Below are 17,844 nucleotides of genomic sequence, written 5' to 3'. Positions count from 1 at the left end.
ATCTCTACATGCTATATTTGCTGAAGCATGGATTTCAAAACCTGACAATCCATGTTAGACCAAATTCATGTGTGTTGGTTGAACACATGCTTTAATGGAAAAGTTAAGACGAGAACAAATCTAGCCATTTCTACAAAGAAGTTAATATGCCCAAGATCACAAATTTGCTTAATTTTAAATAAAGATCTAGAAATAGCTAATTTATTTTCTTAATTTTTTAATTGTAAAAGAATGAAAAAACTTTCTGTTCATTTCCAGATTTGGGTAAAATCAAAATCCCAGATTGTCACTGAACCATTTCATAAAAATATGATGTATATATGATGTAAGTAACTCTGTTTATAGAAAGTCGATAAATGGTCAGATACCAAGTTAAGCTATACAGAACTCAAGTTTGCATGCATTCTCCTACTGAAACCAGTAAAGTAGGTGTTTCATGGTTGCATTTACAAACATATCTGGTTTGGAGAGTTGCGAAAGTTTGACATGGATGGACTGAAGCGTTATTTTCTGCACCATGCTTTACATCTCGCTTTTAGGCTATAGAATTCTGTGCGGAACTGAGGGTTCACCACTGCGTAAATGATCGGGTTGGTGAGGGATGTCATGCAGGCAAAGGAGACCACAAGGAGTTCGACTTCCTCGATGAGCTATGAAATAGAAATGTTAAGAAGGAAGTGTCATTCTATCAAAATATATATTTAGGTAAAAGCTCGTGTGTCTGAGTGCTGTGGATACATTATTTACATGTCATTAAGGTTATATTTAAATGGTAAACAAATACAGGCTTTAAACTTGCATTAATTTGTTTAGCTTTAGCTGATTGTCATATACAGATTAAACCAAAAGATTTACACTAATTTTCATAAACGCATAACTCATACATATTAATCATGCTTTACTATTTGCTTTTACTCATCAGCTTGACATGTTAGAATGTGTGTGGCATCAGACTTACATCCCAGATCTGATTTCTGTTCAGAAACATGTTCAGGAGCACTGTCCCAATCAGTGGCATCCAAAAGACTATGAAAGTAAGAATAATGTAACCAGAGCGCTTGGCCAGCTTGCTCTCTTTCTTCTTGTTGCTCCTGTCCTTGTTGGCAAAGGATGGCATCATACACACTTCGCCAATTATCTCCAGTGTTTGGCCTGCTGAAGCAGTTTGAGCATCATCTGCTTTCGGAGGAACCTGCTCCGAGTTTGGTTTCTCTTCATTTTTTGAAGGATCACCTTGGTTTCTCTCAACGTTCTTTGGATCTGTTAGTTCAGTATTGTGGTTTTGCATTTCTAAAACAATAGTCACAAATTGTTTTTTGGTTGCTGCTTGGGGAACCTGGTCAGAGTTTGGTTTCTCAGCCTCTTTAGATGGATCACCTGGATTCTCACCCCCATTCTCCAGATCTATCAGTTTGGTTGTGTTGTGGTGAAGTTCAGAAACAAGAATCAGACTTTGCTGGTTTAAATATTCAAGTGTCTCCTCTGTCTTGACAAGCAAGGTTTTGGTGTCGATAAAAAGAGGTTGACTTTTAGCAACAGCTAAAATAGTCTTTTGGCTCTCATGACCTCTGCTACGTGGGTTGGTACCATGTTCTGGCCTATTTGCCTCTTGCATGAAATGTGTATCATGAATTTCATTCTGTGTCACTGCTTCAGTCACAATGGTGACCTTGGTTTCCACAGCTTCTTGCACTTTAGTCTTGCCTTCAAGAACTTTTTGGTAAGGTGGGGCAGAAGTGCCCTTGTCAAAAATCTTTTGGTTGTGTGCTTTGACCAGGATGAATATGTGCAAATAAAACCCAACGATAAGCACCAAGCACACAGACCATACAGGCAACAAGACGTAACGTCCAAATGAGCCATATGTCTTTACAGCATCCCAATGCAAAGCTCTACATTGAACATAGACCGAGGAGTCTTTGGCAAATATGACACACAGGGCTGACACCACAATGGCCATGGCCCAAGTGAGCGGGATCCACACTTTAACTCGTTTTCTTCGCTCAGCAACCTTAAATGGATTCGCAATGGCTTGGTGTCGCTCAGCGCTAATGCTTGCCAGAGTGAACAACTGGACACAACAGCTGAGGGAAAATGACATCACCTGGCCATCACAGAGAAGGTCCCCGAGGTCTCTGGTGTTGTTTACATTCAAGACGACAACCAGGAGCAATGGACAGTCAGTAGCACATCGCAGCAGGTCTATAACTGCGAGATTAACCAACAGTGCATTGGTGGAGGTCTGGAGGGATTTCTGATTATACACAGCATACGTGACAAAAAGGTTGGCTGCAATTCCTACAAAAAACGTTACAAGCAACACTGTACAGTTGATAATCAAGATGGCCAAATGGACATTTTTTTGCCATGTATCCTTATCAACTGGTCCCCAAGGATTAGTGAAGTTACCAATCATTTCCAAGCTGCATTTAACATACTGACATAGCACCTATTATCGATTCTTTCTCTTTAATTTCCTAAAGAGACTACACACTACTAATCACAATGAAACATTTCACATACAACCATGAGCCTTCACTACATGAAAATATTTTCACTAAAAATGTTTTGGGGAGAAAAGTTTTACACTGGGAGTAAATTTTGTTGTGAACAGACAGATAACAATAGCAGATACTCCATTTTTGTAAATTGAGTGGTCAGATTAAAACATGTATTAACTAAATAGAGAATCAAATCCTAAAACATACATATGATTATAAATCTAATATTTAATAACAGTTAACATACCTCAGAAATTAGGCTCAATCTTCTAAATCTCTTGTTGCTTAATATCCTACTGATTTTTAAGTATCAATAACAGGTGCTATGCTTTTGATTTTTAATCCATCCCTGTTGTTTTCACTGAGTGAAAACGAGAAAACTCGAATAATCGTTGCGTCTTCAGTTGAGTCTTCTGTATTTTGAGCAACTGCAAGTGCTTTTTGTTTTAGCCTGGAAACTCCATGACAACCGCACTGCTTACGTTGTATGGCCATTTTTCAATTAACACCCTGCCAGGGCACAATCATGGGGGAATTGTTGTTTTTATAAAGTCAATTCATTAGCACAAAGACATTTAAATCCATCCTGAGGCACAGCCAATTACACACAGAGGGGGTGAACGTGATTAAATTATCATTTTTTCCCTTTTGAATTGTCTAAGATGCATCTAATAATAATAGTAGATTCTGATGATAAATGATAGATAAAAAGATTTAAGATTTAGATTTTTTTTTTTTGGAGAGAATTTGCATTAAACAATATTACACAATTTTCATGATTTTATAGTCTGACAAATTCACTATATTCTCTGCAGAGAATTATAGACACCAATCAGCTATAACATTTAAACCACCTGCCTAATATTATGTAGGTGCCACCAAAACCAAAAGGCCTGGACCACCCTAAGACCTCTGAATGTGTTCTGTGGTATCTGTGGACAAGATGTTATCAGCAGAATTATTAAATTCTGTAAGCTGTGAGCTTGGGCCTCCATTAATAAGCCTTGTTTGGGCATTTGGAGTCTGAGTCTAGAAATTCAGAAACCATTTCAGACCATTTTACATTGTTGCATGGAGCATCATCCTGCTAAAGGGTGTGATTTAGGTGAAATGCAACAATGATTAGTTAGGTGGTACCTGTCAACATAAAAGCTATGACCCAAATTTTTGCAGCTGAACATTGCCCAGAGAATCACACTGCCTCTGCAAGCTCACCTCCCACAGTGTATCCTTGTATCAATTTGTACTTTCTCCTGATCTGGAACTTAAAACACTGCATTTGATTGGCCCAAACTTGAGTCAAAAATGTTGGAATAATGTCAAAAAGAAAACAAGATACAGCAACCATTTTATAAAGGAATTACATAAGTAAATTTCAGTTTTTTATAAAAAAAATAAATAAAATCCCAAACCGGAGCTGAAAGAAAAAAAAACAAACTCTGGAATGGTGTAACATCGGTAAGGTCTCTGAAATAGTAAAAACAGATTATAGTTAGATTTGTTTTGTAAAAGCTCAGCACATTCATGTATGTTTCACTTCATGTACACAATTTGTTTAAACATGAAATGTCAAACCTTTAAATGTAGATAGCATTTATATACAGTCGAGTAAATGTGTTTTGGCTTATTTGCAAAGGATTTTTCTGGCTAAGCAAAATGAACATTGAGAGGAAAAATCACATACACGTAATTTATTTAAATGATTAAAGTGAAATATTTACTAAAGATTTGTTTAACAGAGAAATCCCATAATTGGTTACAAACAGAAAACCTTCACGTTTGAGAGTTAGCATATTAGCAAATTAAAACGTACGTCGAGATGACAAAGCTGTTAAAAAAAAACAAAAAAAAACATCTCCTGCAAAACATCAACGCTACATATTAAAATGATCAAAGTTACTCTCTCTCTCCCTATATATATATATATATACACAGTACAGACCAAAAGTTTGGACACACCTTCTCATTCAAAGAGTTTTCTTTATTTTCATGACTATGAAAATTGTAGATTCACACTGAAGGCATCAAAACTATGAATTAACACATGTGGAATTATATACATAACAAAAAAGTGTGAAAGAACTGAAAAATGTCATATTCTAGGTTCTTCAAAGTAGCCACCTTTTGCTTTGATTACTGCTTTGATGAGCTTCAAGAGGTAGTCACCTGAAATGGTCTTCCAACAGTCTTGAAGGAGTTCCCCGAGAGATGCTTGGCACTTGTTGGCCCTTTTGCCTTCGCTCTGCGGTCCAGCTCACCCCTAAACCATCTCGATTGGGTTCAGGTCCGGTGACTGTGGAGGCCAGGTCATCTGGCGCAGCACCCCATCACTCTCCTTCTTGGTCAAATAGCCCTTGATGCCTTCAGTGTGACTCTACAATTTTCATAGTCATGAAAATAAAGAAAACTCTTTGAATGAGAAGGTGTGTCCAAACTTTTAGGCTGTACTGTATGTATATATATATATATATATATATATATATATATATATATATATATATATATATTTTAACAGAAAACGGGAAATAGTTAATTCCCCATAAATCCAGTCACGGCAGATAGATATTTATTAAATCAAGACCGATTAAATCATAAACATCATTTGTTTAAATGTAAATCATTCAAAAATATAGAAAATATCTTACCTTGTAAAATATCCACATCTTTTCAACCATATCTTCCTTTGTCGATGAATCGGTATTGCATGAATTATTCCTGACTTGCCGCCTTTATTCCAACTGTAAGGCGCATGCGCAACGTCTACATTTGCACCTTATGGCAGCAAATCACGTATAGTGCATGTAATTTGATCAGGTCGGTTTCGAACCCATTACATTGTTGTTATGAAAGAGTAATTTGGAACAATAGTTATTTTACAGCATTTTAAATATATCTGACTGGATATATTTAGATATATCTTATTTGAATTGTTTGCTTAATTTCAATTAGTGGGAGGAATTATTCTTTTAATTGCACATACCTGGCTATTTACATGGTGATAAAGAAAACTTGATTGATCAGACCAAGCCTCCTTGCTTGATGTTCCCCTTTCTGATGCTCAGGTGCCCATTGTAGGTGATTTTGAGACTTTTTGCCAGGACATTTGTTAAAGGAGTCTCCAGTGTCAGCAATTTATAACCATGAGATTCTGAGCTGTAACTTGTACTAACTTGTACTGTTTTCCAACATAGCTAAGAATTATAAAGAATTGTGGTTTCTCTGTAACTGCAAATTATTTTTCTTTTTATCTTAACAAGAAAAAATAGGTTGTTGAGGAAACAATTTGGGTTTCGTGGAGAAAAAAAAGGTTACAACATGAATTCACGCTATTCATTAATAAATTCCATAAATTATATAATAAATTTGTTGGCAATTTGCTGTAGTACAAGATGGATAAACACTGTGACATGGTGAGATAAACAAAAAAAAATCACTTCAGAGAGGAAATTACAATCATCCTGTGATGTATGTAGTGTATGTTAGGTTTTATTCCACACCTAGAACAGAGCGTTTAAATGTAATAAATGAAAAAAATAGCAATCTTTCCATCTGTGATAACCAAGTAATAAAGCAGCAGTGTACTTAATTACCTGATATCCAAACATATATAAATGTATATTAAAACAGAAAGGACTCCATTGCATGTAATTATTATTATTATTTTTTTTTTTTACAAATCATAAAATACCCAAAAATTAAAATGTAAACATAAATAAAATACAATTTTGATACAAATAAGTATCTCCCGTGAAATTGTTTAATAAATAAATCACAAGTGATTTCAAATGAAGGCCATCACAAAGCAAATACAATAAACCATGAACAAAATTAATAGAGCTTTCCCAGTCAATTCAATTAAAAAAGCACATCTAATAAAACTAGTTCTATTTAAGTCATTTCTGGATGAAAATTTAGTGCAAAGATTCTTTTTTTAATACATTACAATACGGTCATTAATAATTCCTTATATTGGAAGCTTATTGCATTACACTAGACAATGTATTGGTTACTCGACTAAGTGACAGCTGCTTCAACCAGACACAATTTTAGAATGAGAGGTTTAAGTCATTTATAAGAATAGTAATATATATAGTATATAGCAATGTCTAGCCAATTAAAACGTCTGCTACTAAAGCAGCATACACCACAAAAGCTGTTTAAAAGCATATAATGCCTCAGCAACTTTGTACAGTTTGTCTGTAAAAGTGATCTATGCATTATTTTATTCCATTAAAATGTTTTTCAAATATTAAATGCAATGGATGTAAATAAGCTCCCAATGCCAATGTAATAATCAAAACCACATTACGAGGTTTTCATAACACAGTTCAGAAAAAAAATGGCAGTCAAGAGATACATCACTGAAGAGTTAAACACAGAATAAGTATGCTGCAAATATAAAAATAAGGTATTGGCATATTAAAATACTAAAGCGCTACAGCATTTAATAGCTGGGAGACATTGACCTACTGTAGCATGTCACCTGAATTATGAATTTTAGGCCTAGTAGAGCTAAGCCCTAAAATCTAAACATATACTGAGAAGAACATGCAAACCTTCTACTTCTTTTTTTTCCCTTCCACACATACAACGTTAAAACCTTCATGTGTACTTCGGTTTCTTCACCACTACCAGTCTTTACTATAAATCACTTGTATGTGGCTGATCAATCTGCAATCAGAATACAAGCACTGCAGTGCTGTTGTGGATTATGTAATAATAACACATTATTAGCCCTGCTCTAGTCAGAGTTTGTGTGATGGTTCTGGAAGGGATTTTTAACGGCTCCTGTGCTGGACTGCTCTGGGCAGAACGAGGCCTCGTGCTGAAGTGGAGCACGACGAGGATAGAACGTGTGCTGCAGGTCGTAGTTGAGCAGGCAGCTAAGGGAAGCCATGTAAATGTCTGCAAAGCGCGAGAGGCGGCGGGAGAAATACGTCGGGTTGTGATACGTGCGGAACAGACTGCCGAACTGACTGTTGAACATGTCCTTTGCCTGAGACCTGCCACATCAAGATCACGGTTATTCACAGGTAGAGAATGTAGCTTGCATGGGCAGCATTTAAATATTATATTATCATATTAGTTATATGAGGTGATCAGTTGAATGGAATAAATGAAAACGTAACTTCTTATTGAGAAACAGAAACAGGAGGCACAATAATATTAATGCATGTTTTTTACCGAGTCTTGCTGATATTACATTTATTTAAAAATACTGCAATGCAAAATAATGATTTTATTGTTCATTTGAAGGTAGGGCTAGGGGGTTGCTGAAGCCATGGTACAATTTTGTTAAAGTAGAGCAATAGCTATTCAAAATATCATATGGCTTGATTTAGAACAAAAAAAATGACGATGAGCCATCCTGAACCCAATATAGTTGCCTCATTAATGAAAACAATTGATAAAACGATTAAAGCCCTGTATTCCGATATGATATACTGTATGAATTCTGTATACTTTGTTCATAAATTATTATTGATGCTACAATATTTAGGTAAATATTATTATATTTAGGTCAAATTAAATGATTAGGAATGCTTGGTTACCTCACATACTCCCTCTCCTTGATCCACTGGTGAATCACTGATTGCGACGCAGCATCTCGATGCACCTATAACAAATAAATTAAGCAAAATTTCAAGGAAGTCCTGTATGTTTCTTAATATTATATTAGGCTTTTTGAAATGGGATATACTCCAATCGGTGCCACTCCTACAATTACCTACCCCTGTACCAATGATCCAACAATGCAATCCCTACAATTACTTTCCCCTCTTTCGATGAGCCAAAAATCATATTTTGTTTTACAGAATCTATTAATAATGATTTAATCTGGAAATATGAATTTATTTTGTTACTTTAGCTTTGCATTGTCTATTGACATACACAGAATTTACCTCATATATCCAAAAAATAATAATACAGTCAGACTTTTGCATTAGTAATCTCTCAGAATGACACAAAACATCACCATAATGTATAATAAAGTGGTTTTATAAGGGTGCTGCTGAATTATTCGTCCAGTCAGAAGTCCAATCCAATGTAATCACTCAACAAGTTCCCACCTGCATCTGCTCCACCAAGCTGGTCAGACTCTGTAGCCATGCCATGGAATGTACGTATTCCTCAGTGTTCATGATCTTGATCTCCTCGCGTAGCTCGGGGATGATGGCTCCTGTCCTCCAGCCATGCTTCAGGGTCAGGTCCTAAAAACACATCACTCATTTGGTTTCTTCTGAAATTAGAGTTCCGGGAACTCACTCCACTGTACTGTTTATCCAAGCAGATCTCCATATGCTGCATATGTGACTCAGTTCTCATAATGTTTCACTAATCGGTCAGTAGCTTTTACACCGAGTAAGAATGTTAATACATTTTTGTGTAGTTAGAACTGAACAATAAACCAACCAACGTAAGTGGGTTTCTTAATAAACATTCGTTTGAAAAGTGTATTTTGCTTTTATGAATTCAATAAATATCTGGTCCTTCACTACTCTTTTAAAAACATGTATAGGCAGGTTTTTACATTTTACCTTGTTTCATAAATTCTTTTTCTATTTAATATTTTAACAAAAAAATTAACTTTTTAAATGTATGCTATTTTAAGTTATAAGTTAAAATATATAACTTTCATTTTTAATCATTTTAATTATAAATCATGTATACATTTATATGTACAAATAGTTTTGTAAATTAATAAAATATACTTTTAATATTAAAAAAAAAAAAGTGTAAATGTTTAATTGTACATATAAAATGTATTATCAGCAAAGTATTAAAGGTTTTGCTATTAGAGGCAACAAAGAACTACAAATACTCCTAAATAAAACTAACATATTAAAAAAATATATTTATTACATTTTTATATGTTCTTTTTGTGTTTAACTGAAAACAAATTGCCATTTTGCTTTTTGTAAGTTTTGGCAATGGATTATTCCTTAAATTTTTCTTTCCATGAAGTGCTTTGAAAAGAAAAATTAATACATTTAAGCTCGGTAGTTTTTGATGAATAAAATATTAGATACTGGCTGATACAGGTTTCAGTGTCAGTATAGGTATTGAAGAAAGTATAGTGATACCTTTACTTATTATATTTCATATGTTAAACTGGTGGCATAACATTATAATGATATATGAACTGATATGTAATGTGAAAATCATAATGATTTACGGTGACATATTGTAACCCATCCTTACCCTTTGATACAAAGTCAATTTTTAGTAAACATTATTTGTATTTCTTCGATCCAAAATGATATAAATGCAGCTTAATTTATGCTTCGGTGAACTTGGCATTAATCCTTTTCCACCAGTCATGCCTTGTTCTATTATGTTTACAAGCATAATTTATTGGTGTGTATGCATGAGTTGCTTACAGCAAGGTCACTGTAGATGTGGTCTCCAAAATATAAAACCTTTGAGCCCCTCCAGCCAGTGAGTCTCAAGAATTCATATAGGTTTCCCTGGAAACAAAAAAATGCACACGGTAACTGGCACAAGCTTAAAAAACTAAACAAACAAAATAACTAATAATCAAAGCACACACACAGATAAGAGTCTTGGCAAGGATCTAATGCCATCTAAATGTAAAGGACAGAAGTGGCACTGGGAGAATATACATGAGCCATCTGCCATTTTTAGGTTCAGCCTAAAGGGCATACAGCACCTGTTTATAAATCTGCCCCTTCTCCAAGTGGTGAATTCTGTCCCATAGCAACACTCCTTTATCAGTAACTCGTCTGAATGGCCTTTAAAGACACACAAACACGCACACAAGACTAATTCACTACTGCCAATTTCAGTTATAATTACTCACTGCATTTCCTAGAACTCACTTTCTACGGTCATTGAAGAAACCTGGCTTGTCGGCCTGCACTATAATGACATCGAACAGCTCCCTCCAGTCTTTTCCAACAATAAAGTTCATTCCTCGATCTCTAAGCACACACATAAGCACAAAAACAATGCATTTTTTAAAGCCTGGCCTCAGCGAGCACTAATAAAGTAAGCAAATATGTAGTCTGTTCAAAAACCCATTTCTTTAGGCGTATACAAAGAAATAATTTGAACTAAAGTGCAAAGGTCATGTGCTTACACAAAATCCAGGGGGCTGTTGGTGATTAGAAACATTTTCTTTCCATTAGCTGAAAGCTTTTTTAAAACGGCATGGGTCTGTTCACCATAACAGATATACTTCTCTGCAAAAGAACATGTATGTATGTGAATAATATACTGACATTATATTATATTTAAACTATATTTAGTTTATATGTTCATCATTTATTTTCTTGTGGAAAAAAAAAAAAAAGCTTACCAATATCTGCTTCCACGGCTCGATACATGATTCCCTTTACGTGGACATCCCTTATGGCCTCCTGGAAACATGAAAGATAAACCAGGCACAAAATATTAAAACTGAGAACAAAAGACCCAGTGTACAGCCTCAAAGGAAGCCAAGTGGACACAGCAGCCATGCCAGTCACCCTCCTGTGAGCACTCTCATTCATTTACTTTTGAAAAAGTGACACTTCCAAGCACTTCTCCTGAAAGATCAGTAAACATTAGGGCTACAGGATGCTCAACAAAATTCAGTTTTCTAAGGAGAACAGAGGTGGGTGTTGTTCAAAAAAGGACAATGAGATGCAAGTCTCAAACTAGGTTTTTTAATAAAAGGATCACCTTTAAAAATGTTAGTGCAATACAAATTACAAAACAAACCCCCCAACAAAAATCTCCTGCTATAATGTAATTTATGCAAATGAGAGAAATCGCAAATGCAGATTCAATATTCAGACAGTGAGTGCACGCATTGAACAACTTTAATTTCAACGGCGTTTCAGCGTTTCACCGTTAGGAAAATATACAGTGATGAGATGGTGTAATACCGTTGGGGTGGTCCTCTAAACTATTTCTTCCTCTTAGACCACAGCAATCTTTGTCACTTCTGCAGATTTATTTTATTTGTTAATGATTAACGAGTTTATTATAAATTATTATAAACCTATTATCTGGATTTCAGCATTACTGTCCAAGATACTGTTATTGAAATCTTCTGACCAATCAGATTCAAGAGTTCAGCAGCACTGCGGTGTATATAACAATATATTTAATGACATCATTATCAGCATGTTGATACCCCAGGAACACCACAGACAACGTGTATAATTTGCTTAATTGCAAGAAGGACCAGCAGTAGAAAACTCTAAATGTGGACCCTCTTTTATTTCTAGAGCTAAAGAACCAGTCAAAATTATCACAACCTCAATGGAGCATGACTGTGCAGGAAGAAATGCCACAGCAAAATTTAAGGTTACACATAAGCTTCATCTGTATTGTCACTAGAAACGTTTGGTGTACGTTGTTCTTACCTTGACATCTTTGTAAAGATGCACGGGCTCATAATCAATATTGTGCTTCATGAAGTAATCATTTACACACGACAACAGGGTCATCTCCGGCAACGAGAAGATGTCCATGAACTGTTTCATTGTGTGTCCTTGGGAACTCTGAAAACAACAGGACATGATATGAAGAAACTTGAAGAAAACCAGACAAGTACTTTGTTCAACATGGAATTCAAAGGCGATGTCTTTGAGAATCGTGAGTATACGATCAGTTTACATCAGGGGCTAATAGAACCCGATTGCTAATTTTGTTAGTCAGCAAACGTGAGGAGAACACCAATTGTTTCATATAAAAACACTAGGGTGAAGCGCCAATATCTCACATTACAACTACAGTTAAATGCTAGAATAGTTCAGACAAGCAACCATGAAGCTAAAGAACCAATTAAAAGGACTAAAGTTGTGAATTTTATTCTCACTGCAGCAGTGGTAGGGTCAATTTATAGTTAATATAGCATTTATAATGATATGTACTATATGGTGAAACTAGAAAAATAGCACATTCAAATGTGTATGAAGGTCTGGGAAATTGCATTGGATTTCTCTGTGACTTTTGAAAACCAGCAAAATACCTTCCTTTAACAAACTCAGACATAATTACATCAAAGTTCATCAATCAATCAATCAATTTTTATTTTATTTTACCTTGCATGAAGAAAAAAGAAGCACTCCAAAAAAGTTTTTTCCAAAGAAATCTAATCCTGCTAGGTGTGGTTTTCTTTACCAGTTGTGGACAGTATCTATGTATTTTAATATTAACTGCATTAATATACTTAATATCTATACTATCAAAATACCTCATTATGGGTAACTTTTACTTTGTTACATCTCTGAAAAACATTAAATTCCTCGCTACTTTGAAGCGAGGGTATAAACCGTGCTACATAAGAAGCTGTGGCAAGAGCACAAGCGTAACCCCACTGTTCTGATGAGTGTTTGTGGAGTAAGCATTCTCATACTGCGTGTCTGAGACTATAGAAAAATCTCTTTATATAAAAGGTCTGATGAGCAGAAGAATGGAACACTGAGCACCATGAAAGATTAAAATATAATTGTCATACTTTTCTGACATTTTATACTCACAGCCAATCGAAAGTACATTTTTTCTGTGTATTTACTCAAGTACAAATGCCAATGCAAAATTTAAGGAAATCATTTTGACATTTACTCGAGTACAGGAATTGTGTACTTCATCTACCTCTGTTCTTCATTAGTAAGGAAATTCATGCATTGATTATCAAAGCAACACAATACAAATACAAACTCGGTTTGTATTCAGAAATCAGCCGCCAAAATCTCAGTGAATGAACGCAATTGAATGTAATCTTTAAATGCGGTGTTAATGCATGATGAGCACGATTTGATCACTGGTGTTTTTTGGTAACGAGACTCACATTAAGGTTAGCTGTGCATGCTGGATTGACCGTCTGGGTGTTGATTGTGATTGAGATATTCAGTATAGGAAACTACTTTGCTTGTATGTATATTGGTTCTTTTTCTTTTTTCTTTTTTTAATTTACGGGTTGCGATGAAAGTTACGGCAGAACGACCTCTGAATGAAGAGGAAATGGTATATCATAAGCTAAGGTGAAAGAAGTCATGTGATCTAAACACAAAGCTCCCTAATTTATTATACAGAGGGCACAAGAGTGGACTAAGAAGTAACCCCTGAGGAACTCCTGTAGTCAGGCTGCAAGATAATAAGACTAAAGATCTCCAGGCTATAAAGTAATATTACCTGGGTGATCTGATGTAATTGTCAGTAACATGGCTGGGTAACATGGCTGTTTCACCAGTTACAACAGCTGTGAATATTTTTACTCCAGTACTGTAAATACATTGAGCCACCCGAGTTGTTGTTATACAGGCCAAATCATGCAGCTCCCAATCTCAGACATAATCAGGTCTGGGTTTTAGACCAGCAGCAACTAAGGATACAGAACTTTTGTGGCAAAAACTAACAAAGTAGATGACATTGTTACACTGTCTGTGAAAAAAAGACTCTATACATAATCACCAACCTTGCCATAAAAGTCGCTCATGATTTCCAGTGGAACATGTGAGCCCTCATACATTGCAATGACTTCTTTGTCTGGCACTGGATGAAGGCCCCTACAGGAGAACACACACACACACACACACACAGAATGAATACAAAACAACAGTAGGGCACTTCAAGATGTCATTCTTTGAAAATTGCACATTACATTTATAAAATAGATTATTTAGGTGACGGTATGTTACCTGTACACTGTTCCTAGCTGGATGTAATGAAAAGCATCTATCTTCATCAGTAACGCCTGAAAACAGGATCATGATCAGACTCTGACTCACACCAACAGCACACTCAGTGAACAGCTACATACCTTCTGAACATCATAATGCAGTCCCCGGACCACAAAATTAGGAATGTAGTTATAAGTCTTTAATCCTTCTGGGTACTAGAGCAAACAGAGAAATAAAAATGGGGTCAAATAATTACTGTGGACCCCATCAATTATAAATCCTGAACCAAACAGTTCCAGCTGTAGTACACTAACCATTCCATAACCAATAAATTTTCACTTTAAACTACATTTTGAAATGATACAAAATGGTTTCCAGACTTGTTTCTATATTCTACAAAACTGCATTTATCTTCATATTAGCCGTGTATTGTATTATGCTGTACAGACCCTGTGCTGTTGAATGAGAATATCTCGGGCCACATTGAAGATCAGAGTATGGAGATGGCTGGAGTAAAAGGCCAGTGTGTAGTCGTAGTCGAAGCCGTATATCTCCGTGTCCTGCAAGCTCATCTCGTTGTTTGCAAAAATAGTGTCAGGATTCACAAAGTTTTTTGAGATGGCTGGAATTGAAGCTGAGGCACAAAACAACAGCATGACACAAAGATTTTTTAGTTTTCAGATGTGTAACTGCTAACACCCTATAGATTAAAAAATAAAAAATAAAATGAATTATATCGTCAGAGAGTAAATCATTCTTGGGAAAACATCTGATAAAGAGTTCTGATTATCGCAAAATAGATGCACAAGTAGAGACCTTGATCACAGAGTGAACAGATTAGACAGGAAAAATCTGGTTTCTGTTGACATTTATATTTGCCTATAAATCTCTAACAATGCTGATTGATTGTGTGCATCATAACATTGAACAGTAATGATGATAATGATGTAAAGAATTTTTAATAATTGTAGCTCATCCTCACATTTAAGAACAACTAAATTCTGCAGTTTATATAAGAAGGTATAGAGAAACAGCAAACCAGATATTCAGTGCCCCCTAAGTAATGTAGTCATATAATACTCATTTAATACTCAAAAAAGCAATATTTCAATAAAGATGTGATGTTCATTTGGATTTAGAAACAAACATACCAAATTGTGCTTTTCGTTGTCACTGGCTTAGTAACAGGTTCACCTTTTGCTTCTCTATTCTCAGAAAATGCATGTGATGTATCTTATTATATTATATCTATATCTATATTATGTATATCTTAAGGTATACCATCGATCCCAATGGTTCAATTATGCAGCTTAAATTATTTTCATATAAACATTTTTAACATTTTCAAATAAAATATCCATACAGAAACCTGTAGCCTCCTTTCACACAAGTGTGAAACGACGTAGCTGTTTAACCGTTGGCAAAAATAAAAACGGGCATTGTTAAAAGACAGTGGATGACGTTTCATACTTAAGTACAGGTGTGTGAAAGTCAGTGATCAAACGTACACCTGGTTCGTCATTAAATTAGTTTAAAGATGCAGTCAGCGTTTCTGACAAACAATTGCTACAGCTAGAAAGTATATCTCAAATAATGTCAAGATTCAACTTTTATAAATGATCCCTTGAAAGCCACAAGCCCAAAATATACATGCAAGAGGCAGAGTTTCCTGAATTGATTGACATGCAATCAGTAAACCCACTGTGCCTAATTATTATTCCAATTTCACTATTCAATCAGAAAACTTTGCTTTGGAGTCAATATTAAATAATGATCAATAACATACTACTATCCCGAAACCTAGCATTCTTGTTTTTCTTAGGAAGCTGAAGGAGACAATAAAATCGAAATATCGTGATATAAATATCGTGATATAAATATCGTATCGGACAAGCAAGTATCATATCGCTCATTCCTATAAGAAAGCTCGTCATTTATTTATTCATTATTTATTAACTGATCTGGTACAATATTATGTGGTCTAACCGTCAGTTCTCCGTTTGGTTTCATTGTAAACAGACCACAGCCAGTCGGTCGTGTCTCCGGCTGGGTCGCTGGTGCACATGCCGGCCGCTGACAGCATGTGTCCCGGCACTGGGTGGCATCCGATCCCGCTGGAGCTAAGCCCCGGAGCCCCACACGCCGAGTATAAAGTCTCCCCGTGTCTAAAGAGTTTCCTGACATTGTCCCGGGTGCTGACCAGGCGATACAGGGGCAACCACATGGCCGGCATGCTTCTCCTCTGAGCCGCCGGTTTCTGCAGTACAGCTCCGGAGTAAACACGAGAGTGAAAACCGGATCCCACCGAGGTTGCCAGGTTTTATTTATTTACAACACAAGTCCTTCCTTCTGATAAACCTCTCCCTCACACACATACGGAATTTCCGGTTTTAGTCCAATCTTAACTTCACTATAAAAGACATTCAGCATCCGTGTGTTTGCATAATTTCCAGATCATGTCTTTCACAGTGTAACAATCAGGGGCGGTTCTAGGATTTTTTTTTTTAATGGGGTGGCCTAGGGGGGACCAAGAACCAGTCAGGGGGGCAAGGGGAAAGTTATGTTCCCCAAACACATGTGGGATGACAAAAAATGGCACTGCACAAGTCCCTGGACAACACATCTCTTTTTATTAATAAAAAACATTGAACAGACAATAATTGTCCTCAACTGCACTGTGCTGCATCAACCAGTCTTCCACATGGGTTGTTCTTGAAGAAAACTTGAATATATTGCTGCTGTGCCTGACTTTGTCCCTTTTCCATTTTGTTCCACAAAATTCTGTCTAAACATAAACAAACATCTAACTTAATTATTGATATAATACAAATCGTATATTAAATAGCCCTATTTTTTAACATTAAAGACAAAATCATTTAAATCTGAAACCATTCTTGGACATTGCAAACAAAATAAAAAAAATATATAAGATTACTACGCAAAAACGAGTGTTTATTTAATACAAACAGGTATTTACTATTCTACTATTCTAATCTTTGAAACAACAGAAAGAAACGTAACATAACGAGTTTTATTTTAAGCGGTGCAACTGAACTAAACACAAACTCCAAGTGGCTTTCAATTTACATTAATATAAAAGACAAAAAAAAAAAATATATATATATATATATATATACAGTGAGGAAAATAAGTATTTGAACACCCTGCTATTTTGCAAGTTCTCCCACTTAGAAATCATGAAGGGGTCTGAAATTGTCATCATAGGTGCATGTCCACTGTGAGAGACATAATCTAAAAAAAAATCCAGAAATCACAATGTATGATTTTTAAACTATTTATTTGTATGATACAGCTGCAAATAAGAATTTGAACACCTGAGAAAGTCAATGTTAATATTTGGTACAGTAGCCTTTGTTTGCAATTACAGAGGTCAAACATTTCCTGTAGTTTTTCACCAGGTTTGCACACACTGCAGGAGGGATTTTGGCCCACTCCTCCACACAGATCTTCTCTAGATCAGTCAGGTTTCTGGCCTGTCGCTGAGAAACACGGAGTTTGAGCTCCCTCCAAAGATTCTCTATTGGGTTTAGGTCTGGAGACTGGCTAGGCCACGGCAGAACCTTGATATGCTTCTTACAGAGCCACTCCTTGGTTATCCTGGCTGTGTGCTTGGTCATTGTCATGTTGGAAGACCCAGCCTCGACCCATCTTCAATGCTCTAACTGAGGGAAGGAGGTTGTTCCCAA

General features: G+C 35.8%; 2 protein-coding genes across 2 annotated transcripts; both read right to left on the bottom strand.

The window, feature by feature from the left end:
- Positions 1–14: 14 nt before the first annotated feature.
- parietopsin lies at positions 15–2,856 on the bottom strand. The gene is made up of 2 exons (XM_046850496.1): positions 959–2,856; positions 15–650 (listed from the first exon to the last, which is right to left on the bottom strand). Exons 1-2 carry the CDS (start codon positions 2,414–2,416, stop codon positions 504–506), a joined length of 1,605 nt encoding a protein of 534 aa, XP_046706452.1. The 5' UTR covers positions 2,417–2,856; the 3' UTR covers positions 15–503.
- A 3,111-nt stretch (positions 2,857–5,967) lies between these two features.
- On the bottom strand, positions 5,968–16,618 carry nt5dc3 (5'-nucleotidase domain containing 3). The gene is made up of 14 exons (XM_046850459.1): positions 16,124–16,618; positions 14,587–14,771; positions 14,278–14,352; positions 14,156–14,211; positions 13,933–14,023; positions 11,876–12,013; positions 10,822–10,882; positions 10,603–10,705; positions 10,343–10,444; positions 10,174–10,255; positions 9,884–9,970; positions 8,573–8,713; positions 8,054–8,118; positions 5,968–7,504 (listed from the first exon to the last, which is right to left on the bottom strand). Exons 1-14 carry the CDS (start codon positions 16,368–16,370, stop codon positions 7,243–7,245), a joined length of 1,695 nt encoding a protein of 564 aa, XP_046706415.1. The 5' UTR covers positions 16,371–16,618; the 3' UTR covers positions 5,968–7,242.
- Between the last annotated feature and the right edge of the window lie 1,226 nt (positions 16,619–17,844).

Source organism: Silurus meridionalis, chromosome 5 (genome assembly GCF_014805685.1).
Source record: "Silurus meridionalis isolate SWU-2019-XX chromosome 5, ASM1480568v1, whole genome shotgun sequence".
NCBI classification, from domain to species: domain Eukaryota; kingdom Metazoa; phylum Chordata; class Actinopteri; order Siluriformes; family Siluridae; genus Silurus; species Silurus meridionalis.
Note: the sequence above shows the minus strand (reverse complement) of the source record. Positions and strands in the feature narration are given on the sequence as shown.

What these genes read in the sequence shown, in the direction of transcription:
- parietopsin (XM_046850496.1), bottom strand. Translation starts at nt 2,416, where the DNA reads ATGATTGGTAACTTCACTAATCCTTGGGGACCAGTTGATAAGGATACA. An exon ending in ACAGAAATCAGATCTGGGAT is followed by an intron (nt 651 to 958) that starts GTAAGTCTGATG and finishes TCTATTTCATAG; the next exon opens with CTCATCGAGGAAGTCGAACT.
- nt5dc3 (XM_046850459.1), bottom strand. Translation starts at nt 16,370, where the DNA reads ATGCCGGCCATGTGGTTGCCCCTGTATCGCCTGGTCAGCACCCGGGAC. An exon ending in AACCAAACGGAGAACTGACG is followed by an intron (nt 14,772 to 16,123) that starts GTTAGACCACAT and finishes TTTGTGCCTCAG; the next exon opens with CTTCAATTCCAGCCATCTCA. An exon ending in ACATCTACAGTGACCTTGCT is followed by an intron (nt 8,714 to 9,883) that starts GTAAGCAACTCA and finishes ATGTGTTTTTAG; the next exon opens with GACCTGACCCTGAAGCATGG.